This window comes from Canis lupus, chromosome 25, assembly GCF_011100685.1.
Source record: "Canis lupus familiaris isolate Mischka breed German Shepherd chromosome 25, alternate assembly UU_Cfam_GSD_1.0, whole genome shotgun sequence".
NCBI classification, from domain to species: Eukaryota; Metazoa; Chordata; class Mammalia; order Carnivora; family Canidae; genus Canis; species Canis lupus.
In genome coordinates this window covers 41943407-41957988 of record NC_049246.1, presented here as the reverse complement: position 1 = coordinate 41957988, position 14582 = coordinate 41943407, and the positions used below count along the sequence as shown (strand labels likewise).

The following is a 14582-nucleotide window of genomic DNA, read 5'->3' as shown; positions in this document are numbered from 1 at the left end:
AGACTTTTTATCCCTTCACACATGGATTAATGATGATTTACACTCTATTAATAAACCTAGAGATGTTATAAAATTTTTACCATCCCAAAAGGTTTTCTTTTTTTTTTTTGTATGTCAAAAGATGCAATTATCCTTTTAAAAAGTTTTATTAGCAGTGCACCTTCTTATGATGGTTATTTCTTGTGTCTTAAAAGTCTTCTCTTCCGGGGACCTGGTGGCTCAGTGGTTGAGCATCTGCCTTTGGCTCAGGTCATAATCCTGGGATCCTGGGATCAAATCCCACATCAGGCTCCCTGCAGAGAGCCTGCTTCTCCCTCTGTCTGTGTCTCTGGGTCTCTCTTAAATAAACTTTTTAAAAAAGTCTTCTCTTCTAATAAGACTGGATCTTTTCCCTCCATATGCTCCTTCACTTAAAAATTACCCTTAATAAAGTCAGCCTTTTCTTAATGTTACCAGTTACCCTTCTGCCCCAACAGCTGTACACACAGCATGGGTATTGTTTCCCTCGGTAATCAGCAACATGATTGGAATTGTGATGATACAAGTAAAATGCCTATAAAAGCACCTGTGATATTTTCTCCTCGTGTTACATAGGTAATGTATTTTCAGTGTGGAAAATTAGAAAATTAGAACATGCACACTTAAAATATAAAAAAAGCATCCTTTAATTTCACTGCCTGACAAACACTGTCGATTTCTGGATACCTATTCCCAGGCATTTTTATTATTTGTCCAAATTAGACATTTGCAAAGAAAAGAACAACTGCTGTAATTATTTACGCACAGGTTATTTTACACTACGATTCCACCTTCCTAGCAAATTCAGTTCATTCCCTGGGATTGAGCATCTTCTATGTTCCCCAGCCTGTGTGCTCAGAAAGGGAGAGAACGGACACTTGCTAAAGAGAAAATACGGAATTTGGGATCAAAGTTTGAGCTGTGAGTCAAGGTTTTACTGCCCGGCAGGAAACCAGATCCAGCACAGAGGGGAGCCTCAGGGGATGAGGCTGGGGGAAGGCTAAGAGATAGGTTTTTAAAAAGCCAAATGTAAACAGACTCTGTTTCATATTAGAAAACCCTAGGTATTTGAGCATCTGAGCATGAAATCTGGGCTCATGAGTTGTGGGAGTGCAGAGCCATTTGTGCTTTTCCGGGAGGTGGCCTTTGCTGCCCACGGGAAGCAGAGGCTCAGGATGATGCTGCTGTAGGGCCTTTGTGGCACATTCGAGGTGGGCACCTATTTCAGATTTCTAGTACCTTCGCTGTCTTTTAAAATCAGGTTTGCGCTGTAGTCAGCAGGCCAGGGGGACGCGTGCCACATTTGTTATACATTAGGTATGTGTTACATGCCAGGCCTCGTGCTGGATGCTTTCCAGGTGTTGCCACTTCAGGTGAAATGTCAAGTGCGTGTCCTCCTGGGGGTGCGGCGGGGGCCCTCCTTTTATGATGATGCCACAAACGCCCATGAGTTACCTTGATGGAAGATGTCACATGCTGGCATCGAGCCAGTGGTAACTGGATGGCCCAGGGCTCACCAACTGGGTCACAAAAAGAGGCTAGTGGAAGGAAAGTGGTGTCAAGTCCATTTTATTTGAATAAAAGGTAACTTGAAAGGTGAGACTCCTACAGCAGCTCTTCACACAAATGTTCAAGTCACTGCCCCCTCCAACGCTGCACTATCTTGGTGGCTCTTGAAGACACTGTGGTCTAGTGCCTGGGGTCCTGTAGGTCAGTTGGTCATTTGGTCACTACACCAGGTGGCGATGTGGCTCCACAGGGGACCCACAATTTCCTTAGTAATTCCATCACATCTGCACCAGTTTCTCTTCCTCTCCATCTTCTTAGGTGTTCTATCTCTGTGCACCTTCTCCCTCCCCTTGATACTCTGGGTCCCTATCTTCCCCTTGAGCTCTCCCTCAGTGCCCCACTCCTCCTCCTCTTTCTGCTCTGCTCCTCTCTGCTTCCTCCCTCCCCCGACTTCTTGTGTCTTTTAACCCCAAACCTTTCTTTTTTTCAGCTACCGTGTAGTAGATCCCCTTAGTACCTAGCTCAGTCCTGGTCAGTCTGGTCAGAATTGGGCAGATTATCATTAAAATCAGGTGATGTTCTTTCTTCATATTGCTTCCGTTGCCCTGGGAGAAACTGTTCATGCCTGTTGTTCGATGAAGATCTACTTCTAGAAGGTGGTTTTGCTGGCTTTCCATCCCAATCCCTTCCCTACTCCAGCCCCACTGTGTGAATGAGATTCACTCGTATTGGAAGGTGCCTAAGACAGAAACTGGGCCCTGGCAGGGGGCCTGATAAATATCAGTTCCTTCATTCCTTCTGAAAGGCATCACAGCATCTCAGCATAGGACAAGCCAGGCTGCTGGGACCCACCTTCGTCCTTGCCCTTTCTCACCTTCCACGTCCTATTTCTTATGAATGTTGCTGTTTTACTTTTTATGTGGCTCTTGACAGTGACCCTCTAGCTGGTCCTGCCACCACCCTCATCCCAACCCTCTTTGCACTGGGGCGATCACCATACCTCAGAACTGATTCTTATTCTCCCCATGGTCTTTCCCCCATTCACTGAAAGAGTGATCTTTCTGAAAGACTCACCTGATTTTTCACCCCCTGTCCTCCCTCCATTGAAGGTATCACCTGGTCCGGCAGCTGCCTGCCTCTTGTTTGTTCTCTGCCCTCTGCTCCCAGGTACACCACAGCCCATTTCTAGAACAAGCCGCAGGAGGCTGGCTCCCCCTGACCGTGGGACTCCTGCACCCACTGCCTCTCCTGCCTTGAATTTCCCAGGGTGCCTCCCCACCTTGTTGGCACCTACCCACAACCCACCTGTCAGCTTCTTGTCCCTTCCTCAGGGCAGCCTTCCTGGAGCTCGGCCAAGGCCAGCCCCCCCACTTCTCCTTCCTCCTGGCACCCCAGATCCCCACATTGCTCATGCTCACCCAGTTATGGTTGCACATTTATTTGGATGATTGCTTGGTGTCTGTCTCCTTTAAATGCTCCTACCAGAGGTATTACATCTATTTTCACACGGTGCCTGGCACATGGGAGGCACTTAATAACCATATGTTGCATTAAAGAATGAATCAATCGGAGAGGCAAACAGGAGACCCGGAGCATGGCCAGCCTTCACCAAATGACTGTGCAGACAGCGGCAGCCTGCAGGGATGGGGAGACAAACTCCTTGCATGAACTGTTAGGATCTGACTTACAGCCCGGCTCTCCATTATCCATCTTTTTCAGAAGCCCAGGGAGGGACGTGCAGATGCATAGATGGCTCAGCAGCATATAAATAATAGGGAGGCTTGAGAGTCTAAAACTTTAATTCAGCCTCTATGTATGGCCATTCCGATGGAATGTTTATAAGAACCACAGCCGTGGAAACATTGATTGATTTGGGTCTTCTCACATCTATTTTCTCTCTGGCTCAGGTGCCTCCAGCAATGAAAGGATGAGAAATTAGGGAATAAAGAAAGAAGCAGCGTCAGCGGCCGGTTATGCTCTGCTCCTTATACAACTTCCTCCTGTTTGCAGACATTTTCCTTTTTCTTGTGTGTGTGTGTGTGTGTGTGTGCATGTATGTGCGTGTGACAGGAATATAATTGCTCCATGGGAGTCTGTACGGATACTAACATTGGCAGGTCTGCTTAGAACAGACCATTGGAGCCCTCGATTGGATTAATGTGAGCAGGGATTCATACCTACATTGTTTCCCCCTGTTCTTAAAAAGATTCCTATCGTGATTGTATCAGCAGAGAGAGTGATAGAGTGCACACTTGTGTGTGTGCACACAAGCACGCATGCACACGCTTTTCCAGAAACCAAGCTCTCTGCACAATAAAATGATTGCATTGCCCATCGCTCCATGGTGCCAAAGGGTCTCTGTGGCGATCAGTGAGTTTAGCCAGAATTTGAGAGTTCACAATCACATTATTAATGTAATAGGATTGTTTCCTTTCTTGCCCACATTTTTAACTACTGTGAGAGAATGTTTGGAAGATTGGATCTCTCAGGAAGTGGTCTAGACTTGAATCAGGGAGTTGGGGCTTCCACATTTCATCATGCAATGTGGAATGAGGGGAAGCATCCTTTTAGTTGCAACATGCCCTTAAAGGAACCACCCCCCTTGTCCCCCAGTCACTTCAGTCTGACCTTAAAATAAAACAAAAAACCAACAAAACCCCAAGCACTTCAGATTTACTCTCCCCTTGAGTTTGGCCTGCGCTGGGGGAGTGAGCCATGAGGCCTCCCTGTTGTTCTGAACACATCACTGTGGTCTTTTGAAGGGGCCCTTTGCTTTTTCTGAGGCAGCTGCGAGCACAGGGAGCCCTGCAGAGGGGGCTACCTAGGGACAAGTTGCAGCACTTAGTTGCACAAAGTGTGAGAGCCATCTGGTTGCAACCAGAGGCCCCCAGTTGGGGAATTTTCAGAGTGAGCCATGATGGGCAAGGGGAGAAAAGAGCTGTCGGATAGACACAGTGGGGGGCCAGAGCCTCTCTAATGTTAAGATTAATATTTAAGTGGTGCTGTCTTGGGGCGGCATTGAGAGAGCGGCAGAAGAAAAGGCAGCAGAAAGCCCTGCCTTTCAGTGGACAGAGTCAGACCTGGAGGTGGCATTTGTGTTCTAGAACAGCTCAGACCCTGGGGAGTAGGATCCTGGCTCGCTGTGCCTTTGATGTCAGTCAACAGTGTAGGACCTTGGTATTCATGGGAGGACACACATGGGGGTTCTCAGTTGCTTGGAAATCACCAGGTGGGGTTTCTGACCTCTCTTCCCTTTCTATGTTTGTAGGTCTCTATCTAGCTATCTGGTTACTTATTTATTTTTATTGAGACGTAGTTGACATACGTGTTACATTAATTTCAGGTGCACAACATAGTGATTTGCTAAGTCTCTGTGCTGTGCTGTGCTCACTGCAGGTGTAGCTGCCATCGGTCACCAAACAACACTATTACCGTATCATTGACTCTATTCCCTCTGCTGTGCCTCTCATCCCTGTGACTTCTTTAGTCCATAACTGGAAGCCTACACCTCTCACTCTTCTCTCCTCTCTTTATTCCATCTGTTTGGTACTCAGATCTGGGTAGCCCCAGATGACTCGAGTATCCATATTCTTTCACTGCTGGAGGAAGTCACCCAGGGGCTGGTATTGTATTAAACCCATAGTCACAGATGAGCCCCTCAGTTCTGCTCCCAGAATCCTTTTTCTCAATGAATTTACTCTCTTCATGATGAAAATTTCAAACCTACACATTCTGCAATCTCTTCAAGTTGTTCTCATGTTATAAAAAGGGTCTAGGACATTTGTTCTCCATGGGGGTTTATGTTCTCCAAGGGACATATGGCAATGCCTGGAGACCTTTCTGGTTGTCGCAACTGGGGAGAGGTGGGGGCTTCTGGAATCTAGTGGGGAGAGGCCAGGGATCAACATCCTACAATGCACTGGACAGCTCCCAACCACCAGGAATGATCTGATCCAAAATGTCAATATCGTTGTGGTTGACAAACCCTGATTTTGGGGTGTTAGAGACTGAATTTTGTCTCTCCCAAATTCATATGTTGAAGTCCTAACCCCGGGCCAGGGTGCCTGTATTTAGAGACAGTGCCATCAAAGAGGTTAAGAGGTTAATTAAGGTTCAGTGAGGGCCTAAGGATGGGGTAGGAACCAATATGGCTAGTTTCCCATAACTGTCCGAGACACTGGGGAGGTGTGCCTACAGAGACAGGGCCACATGGAGACAAGACACAGGGGGAAGGGTGGCTATCTGTAAGCCGAGCAGAGAGGCCTCGGGAGAAACCAAACCTGCTGGCCTCTTGACCTAGAATGCCAGCTCCCAGAACTGTGAGAAAATAAATTTAATTCCCCCAGGCTGTCGTGTTTGTTATGGCAGCCCTTGCAGGCTGATATACTAGGTAATGCACTCTGGGGACGTTCTTGGCAAAAGTAGGAAGAACACAGGGTTGACTGTGTGTCCTTGGGCAAGTTTCTTTATCTCTTTGACTCTTAAGTCCTCATCTACACATTGGGACTAGTCCTGCCCATCATTCTGGGTTGTCATGAGGATTAAACAAGTTGGCACATGTAAAGGAGCTGATACAAAGCAGACAGCACTAACATGCTATTAGATTATAAGCTTCTAGCAAGTAGAGCCCTGCCACTTATCTTTGTATCCAAGTACCTGGGAGCTCCTGACACATTGTAGGCACATCTTAAATGTGTGTTGGTTTAACCAATGGCGCTTTGGGTGCTGATTCAACAACTATTTTGAGCATGTTTTCTGTACCAGACACCGTGGGTACAGCTGTGAACACAGCAATCATAGCCTCTGCCTTCGAGCTTATATTCTAGTGGAGGAAGAGAAATAATAATCAAGAATAGAAGTTGAAATATGATTTCAGACAGTTATAAGGGTTGTGGTGAAATCAGTGAAGTGTTGTGATAAGTAACTGGTGAGAGAAGCTTTTGACAGTGTTGTCAGAAAATTATCTGAAGAAGGGATTTTCATCTTGCTTTGTTTACTGATGCGCGTGTGCTTTGTTGGTGATTTGTTCCTCAAGAGCTGTTGCTCTTGTAAAGTGATTTTCCAAAGTGGCGAACCACTCTTGGTACAATCTTCTCTTGATTTACCCAGTAGTTACATTCCAGGAAAACTCAGCGTATCATAAAAACTGTAAATGTAAATGTACATGTAAAGCTATTAAGTTCTAGGCCTGGAAGGTTACAAAACAGGGTTTTCACCTCCGTGAATTTCTGATGGGACTGTCCAAAGTGGTGAGGGATGCCAGGGCATCGTTTGTTGTTCAGGGGTATCCTGGACGTTACAAAATGGTTAATCTCTCGGGCCTCCACCCACTGAATTCCAGTCGAACCCCCCAATCAGTGTGACAAGCAATCCCTCCTCTCCCCCAACTTTCAAAACAACCTCTCCAGGGCAGTCTAGCTCCCATGGAGAGATATGACTTTGAAGTGACTTTCCAGGGACTTTCTTTTTAAAGATTTTATTTATTTGTTAGAGAGAGAGAGAGAGAGAGAGAGAGAGAGCACGCGCATGAGTAGTAGGAGGAGCAAAGGGACAGGGGGACTCTTCACTGAGTGTGGAGCCCAATGCAGGTTGACCCCAAGACCTTGAGATCGTGACCTGAGCTGAAGTCAGGTGCCTAGCTGACTGAATTACCCAGGCACCCCTCTGGTGACTTTCTCATCTTCTAATCTGGCTGTTATTTTTCACTCCTGAGAGCCTTTGAATAACCCTCCTTGATCTCCTTCCCTCTCCTGGTTCCCATGACATTGCTGCCCTTGGGCTTTCCCCCTCTGCTTTGCCTTATCCTTGCCGAGTGTCCTGATCTGGTTTCTCTTTCTCCACCTGCCCATCCATGTAGATCTGACCTTGGTCCTTTCTTGTTTCTTCTCCAAAGTTTTTCTTTGATGAAACTTCAACACCACTTCAAGGCCGCTAATTCCCAAGGTGCTGTTTCAACGCACTTGAAGCCTATTTTTCCAGCTGCCACCTGGACCTCCCCAAGTGAACCCTAAGTTAAAACATGTCCAAAATCCAATTGGTCAACTCTCTCAAAAACCTGTTGTTCCTTTGGTCGTGTTAATGGCAACATCCTGCACTTACTCAGCCTAAACGTGGCAGCCGTCTTGACCACTCTCACTCCTCACCTCCAGTTGATCACTGTGTTCTGTCAATGTAAGGAATATTGGAGTCGAATATTCAGGAGCAAGTAGGGGAGCGGTGATGGTGAAGATCGGTGCCCTGGAAAGGGCTACTCTGATCTCACCCTTCTGATCTTTTGTTTTATTTTAAAAAGTTCTTTGGACTAGCCTAATTTTCCTAGACCCTGGGCATACTGCCCTGAGCTAATTTGTTTGCCCGAATTAATTACTAGCAGGGGGTAGCAGCCTCATTTTCACAGAAGCCCTCTATTTTGGAAGGAATGCCTTTTTATCCAAACAGTCCAATTTAGGTTCTCTGGCACCCAGTGTAAGGGGTACCTTGACATTTCCACGAAGATGTCGAAATGTTACCATCTCTGAAAAAACAGTTTCAGAAAGTGAAACCTTTATCTTTTTCTTTTCCCCCAAGGAAGAAAAACATCACCAGCTTAATTATCTCTGTAAAATGATGTCCTCATTTCCTTGTCATGTTACTAGTGAAAGAAGAGAATGATACAGTTTGCAAAGAATGAAAACAATGATGGATGATTTCATGAAATTTGCTTTTGATTTTTGTCTGTGTAAACACCACCTCACTTGCGAGGTCAACGATGCTTGTAGGGTTATCTGTTGTTCCTCCAAGTGATTTTTAAAAGATCTGCTAGGAGAGCAAATACAATTGAAAAGATGCTCCTTGCAACTGTTTCTCCACACTGAGAAGCCAGAAGACAATGAACTCACTATGTAAGTTATATATTATACATCTAGTTTAATTGTGAGAAAAATCACATAACCTGAAATCTACCCTATTTACAATTTTTTAAGGGTATAGTACATATGCACATTGTCAAACAGCAGATATTTAGAACATTTTCAGTTTGCAGAACTGAAACTCTGTATACGTTGGCCAGAAACTCCTCATTTCCCCTCCTCCCAGCCCCTGGCAACCATCATTCTACTCTGCTTCTATGAGTTTCACTACTTGGAATACCTCATATATGTGGGATCATGAAATATTTGTCCTCCTGTGACTGGCTTATTTCACTAAGCTTACAGTCTCAAGGTTCATCCATGTTATAGCATACGACAAGATTTCTTCCCTTTATTAAGGCCTGAATAATAATTCCATTGTATGTATAAACTGCATTTTCTTTATCCATTCATCTTCATCTGTAGATTGGCATTTTGGTTGATTCTTCCTCTTGGCTATCGTGAATAATGCTGCAATGGATATAGGACTGCAAATTTCTCTTCCAAGATCCTGTTTTCCATTACTTTGGATAAATCCAGGAATGGGATTATTATTCATATGATGGTTCTATTTTCAAGTTTTTAACACAATTTTTTTTCCAAAGATTTTATTTGTTTATTTGATACAGAGAGAGAGCACGAGCAGGGGGTAGGAGCAGAGGGCAGAGGGAGAAGCAGGCTCCCCCACTGAGCAAGGAGCCCAAATGGGGCTCTATCCTAGGACCCTGGGATCATGACCTGAGCCGAAGGCAGACACTTAACCGACTGAGCCACACAGGCGGGCCTATTTTTAATTTTGGGGAGATTCTCTATATTGTTTTCCATCGTGGCTGCACCATTTCACATTTCCACCAGCAGTGTATATGGGTTCCAATTTCTCTATATCCTTGCCAGCACTTTCTATTTTCTCTGTGTGTGTGTGTTGGGAGGGGTGGTTATAATGGGCGTTATAACAAGTGTCATGTGATATCTCATTGTGGTTTTGATTTACATTTCCTGGCTGATTAGTGATGTTGAGCATCTTTTTTGTGTACCTGTTGGCTATTTGTATTCTTTTATACCTTACACACACACTCACACACACACACACACACAAACCCAACTCAAAATGGATTAAAGACTTAAATGTAAGACCTGAAACTATAACACTCCTAGAAGAACACATAGAGGAAAACCTTCATAATATTGGTCTTGGCAATGATTTCTTGGATATGACCCCAAAAGCACAGGCAACAAAAGCAAAAATAGACAAGTGAGGCTCTATCTAAAGAACAACACAGCAAAGGAAGCAATCAACTGAATAAAAGCCAAGTACAGAATGGGAGAAAATGTTTGCAAACTATTTAATAAGGAGTTAATATCCAAAACTCTTATAAAAAAGGAAGATTTTCTGTTGAAGCGCGATCAGGAGTCAGCAAACTTGTTCTCTAGGAGGCCAGCTTGTAAGGATTTTGGGCTTTGCAAGCCATATGGTCCCTGTTGCAACTACTCAGGCTGCCATTGCAGTGGGAACGCGGCCACACACAATACATAGATGGATGACTGTGGCTCTGTCTCAATAAAACTTTAATTACAAAACCAGACTGGGGTGGATTTGGCCTGTGAGCTAGTTTGCTGATCCTTAATCGAGAGTAGAATTCTCGATATCTGGCTCTGTTAGCCTGTTAGCACTTTAGCTGAATACTTTTTTTCTTTTCTTTTCTTTTTTTTCTTTTTTCTTTTTTCTTTTTTTTTGGTCATGGAGGGCTGTCCTACGCCTCCTAGGATGTTTAGTAGCATCCTTACACTAGATACCAGTGGCAGTCCCCTTCCCCTCCACCCTCACTGTGACAACCAAAGGTGTCTCCAAGCATTGCCAAATTCTAGGGGCAAAATTGCTTGTCAGTTGAGAAACTCTGATCTAGATGATCAAATTACCAATGAAGAGTAATAGGAAATATTTCTCTAAAATTACAAAAAGTAGGGTAAGAGGGAAGAATTGAAAACCGTGGCCTGTTTGTCTCAGGTAGGTCAAGGTCTCCTCAAAGGGGCTTTTATCACTGCCTAATTTTGGAAAGCAGTTCAAAAACAACTGAAATGGCAACAAACTTGAAAAGTGCTCTGTTAATACTGCAGATAGGAGCTTAACCTACTTTTGCGATAGGCACAAGAAACAAAACAGTTCAACACATTAGCATGTCCTAATGGAACTTTCTGAGTCTGAGGGTTGGCTATGAGTCGGAAAGCTGGGGGGGGGGGGGGGGGACCACTACTAGTTCTAGTTCACATTTGAGCAAGGGTTTATTTTTTATTTTTTCTGCTTATCTGAATTCAGAACCAACACAGGCAGGGTGATTTTTGAAAGCACTCACGTGTTTCTCATTGTTTGGACAGGGCCAGAAAAAAAATGGCTCGGTTTCACTGCAAATTGGCACTGACACATGGTTTTGAAAGTTAAAAACAGTATAACATTCATGAGTGCATCTCAAAGAATGTTGTCTTCTTGTCCTTTAGAATAAACACCTGTGTTGCAAATGCAGCAAAAGCCATCTTTCTTGAGAAACCGTTGGTTTCTTTTTCTTCACTGCTCTTACTCTATTTTTAACAACTAGAATTTTAAAGTGCAACTTAAAATATTATAATATTTTTAACAACTAGAATTTTAAAGTGCAACTTAAAATATTATAATTGAGATAATTATTTTTTTTAAAGATTTTATTTATTTGAGAGAGAGAGAGAGAGAGAGCATGAGCAGGGAGCAGGGGAGGAGCAGAGGGAGAAGGACAAGCAGACTCCCCACTGAACAGGGAGCCTGACTCGGGGCTCGATCCCAGGACCCCGAGATCATGACCTGAGCAGAAGTCAGATGCTTAACCAACTGAGCCACCCAGGTGCCCCAAGATAATCATAATTTTAACTAAAAAAAAAAAAAAAAACTACCCCACATTTTATCAGTGATTTCAGTGAAGCCTTTTTAGCTGACTTTCTTCTTGAAGAGCAAAGGAAATTCATGGATCCCTTTTAAGAAAATTCTCTGTGGTTGCTAGATAGGGCTCTCTGATTGGAGGAGGAGTGGTCCACATCCTTGAAAGGAGTTGTCACTCCTGTGCTGCAGGCCCTGCTGCACTTGCCCCCATCTCCTGTGGCCACAGCAGATGCGCTCAATGCCCCTGGTCTCTGGGTCACTGGTGCCATTGGACACTATGAGGTGGTGAAACCATCTGGTGGATAAGTGGGATCACTTCTTTAATACTTGGGATCATGAGAAAGGGTAATGAGAATAGACTCTTCATAGGCTTCCCAGAAACCCACATTTCAGTTGTACCCCAGGGGACTCAACTCCTTGAAATCCCCGTCTGTCTCTGCCATGTTTCCAATGACTTAGCCTGCCACCTTTCATGTGGGCCCGTCCAGAGTGAGTTTTGATGGAACCCAAGTGACTGCAGGTCTTTTTCTTTGCCCTTCAGGTTACCACGGCCTCTACTGTGAGGAGGAATACAACGAGTGCCTGTCGGCTCCTTGCCTGAACGCTGCCACCTGCAGGGACCTCGTTAATGGCTATGAGTGCGTGTGCCTTGCAGAATACAAAGGTGAGCGCCCCTTGGCCTTCTCGTACCAGGGCGGCCCAAATGACATCATGGATGTTTCAACCTAAATGCATGAACCTCTAATTGGAACATTAAATTTTTCAGAAAAACAACAACAACAACAAAAAATGCTGGACAGGGTAGATGTATGGGGCCAAAGAGACCAATTTGCAAGGGTGGGGTTTCCTCCTGATAAACTGAAAAAGCTCTCTCCTCTCCTTTCCTTTGTCCTGTGCCCTCACTCTGTTCTCTGTTGAGTGTGTAAAAAGCTGATGGTAAAAAGTGAGATTTAAGTGCCCATCCGACAGAGATGGGAGGACAGGGCTGTGGACACCCTGGGGGGGGGGGGGGAAGCGGGCTGCCAGGCGGTGCTCGCTGGGCAGAGACAGGATGCTGGACTTTTCGGCGGAGGACCCAGGTGGAATCTCACATGTTGGCAAAAGAGCTAATTCTCATTCAGTGAGTCAGTTGCAAGGGAAACGTTAGCTCATTTGAGTGGACGCGTGTCAAAATCACTCTGGAAAAACAGCCGACGTCGACAGTGTGTTTATAATGTACAGACCTCGTTCTGAGCCCTTATGTGCATGAACTCACACAGTCCTCACGACAACCCTGTGAGAGGTGGCCGCGGTGTCCCTCAGAAGCCCAGCCAGCGTGTCCCCAAAGCCATTTCTTCGGCCTCCCCAGTGGGCTCAGTGGTGCGGCATCATTCAAGCCCAGACGCCCTCGGTCGGCACCGTGCCAGGAAATTGTGTTTATCAGCTGCTGCACACATTCCTCTAAGCCACAATGTCAGGGCTGGGCTTAGATTTTTGTGATGCCTTTGTGGGCACTATTTATAGCCACGTCATCTAACCTCTTGCTCCCAGCACTGCTTACTCGATCCCATCCACCTGCCTGGTGACCTTGCCTTGCAACTGCTGTTCCTTCTCATTGGATGGACCCACCTTTATCTGGGGATCTTTTTGGTGGGCCTCTAGGGTTTGTAGGCCCCATGGATGAGCTCAATCTCGTCTCTGGCTAGAAGGGGTGAGGCTGGGCCAAGGCTTTGCTTTCTGTTCAGCAGATCTGACGTTTCTCTCTGAGTGCGATGCCCATTTAGAACCAAACCCCACCACTTCCACAATGTGCTGGCTTCATTCACATGGATTTCAGTTCCAGGTTTTTCAGAGTGTTGAGAAATAAGGACGTCTGCCTGATTCTGGAAAGAAGAATAAAGGAGCAATGAGTCAGGAGACCTAAGTAGCTCATCCTCCTCGTGCCAACGGCTTCCTGCTGAGCCAGGAAGAGTCTGTTCAACTGACTGGCCTTTATTTGCTCCGTATAAAGTAAGGACGGTGATGCTCCCTCACGTTTTGAAATTCTTCAGTGACAGAATGACTAGTGGATGTGCTTCGAAAATTAAAAATTCTACATTGTTCGGTTTATGATCTGGTTTTTCCTATCTTTGAGGCATTGCTTGTGCTGTTGTGACTAAGCAGTAAAAAATACAATTACATGTGATGAGCCACGCACACACACCTATGTTAATCCTTCCATATATACACTCAATTCCACTATACTTCTGTCCTTCTGGGACTTGCCTCCAGCAATTACTGGCCCTCTGTGAAGGATGACCCAAGAAGGAAAATCCTCCTGGAGGACAGCATAACATATCAGAGGATTTGGCTTCTCGAGGAACGATGCAGGTGTTGGGAGCCTATGCACACAACAGGGTTAGGGGAGAACTGACTCCATGGCTAGCAGAGCTCCAGGGACCATGAGTTTACGAAGAGGAAGTACGTGCTGGGAACGTGCTCTATGCGACCTTGTGAGCCAGAGGGCTCTCCGGATCTCATGGGGACAGGCTGCCCTCTCGGACAACTGCACAGTGGGGCTGACCTGATCCTGTATTTTCTCTATAGCTGAGAGAAAACAGTCTCTGTTCATCACCAGAGAGCCCTGAGAACCCCAAACGGAGAGCCCTCCATCCTGCACCTTAGTAGACAGAGCCTGGCTTCCAGGCCTGTCCAGCACTGGAGGGGAGTCTTCAGTGGCATCTATCTTTGCCTGACGTTGCCAACCTTCATCCTGGCCAGGACAGGGCAGCCTGTCCCAGCAACTCAAAAAGTGAAAATAATCCGGGAAATAAAAATGAAATGGCAACAACAACCAGCAGCTCTATGCACTCAAGAGAGGAAGTGAAAACAAGTAATTTTTACTATTCAAGCTCAAATCTGGATCTGGAAAAGCCAAAGGAGGAACTATTTCATAGTAGAAGTGAAAATATGAGAAAAGGGAAATCCTGACTGACAAGATAGGAAGCGTGGAGAGAGGATCCAGGAGATCTGTTTCCGTCCGGATGGTGGATGCTCCAGAAGAAGAAGGAGCACATGGAAATAAAACCAGAATCAACTAATTAGTAGAAGGAGAAATCTGTGAGCTGGAGGAGACTGAAGTTTTCAAGTAGAATGAATGGGCTTGCAGAGTGCCAGCGGGGTTGATGAAGGAGATGATACACAATTTGAGATTTCCTGGTAAAGTTCCCAAATCTAAGGATGAAGAGAAATCTTTTTTTATGAGTCTTCACAGGGAGTACAGGTCACAAACAAAAGAGAATCAG

General features: G+C 45.4%; 1 protein-coding gene across 1 annotated transcript in view; it reads left to right on the top strand.

Annotated features, from left to right (window-relative positions):
- Positions 1 to 14582, top strand: part of DNER (delta/notch like EGF repeat containing) — a 313381-nt gene that overhangs the window by 263473 nt on the left and 35326 nt on the right. The window contains exon 9 of the mRNA XM_038574064.1: positions 11861 to 11983. Coding sequence (XP_038429992.1) covers positions 11861 to 11983 — 123 coding nt within the window. The remainder of the gene's footprint in view (positions 1 to 11860; positions 11984 to 14582) is intronic.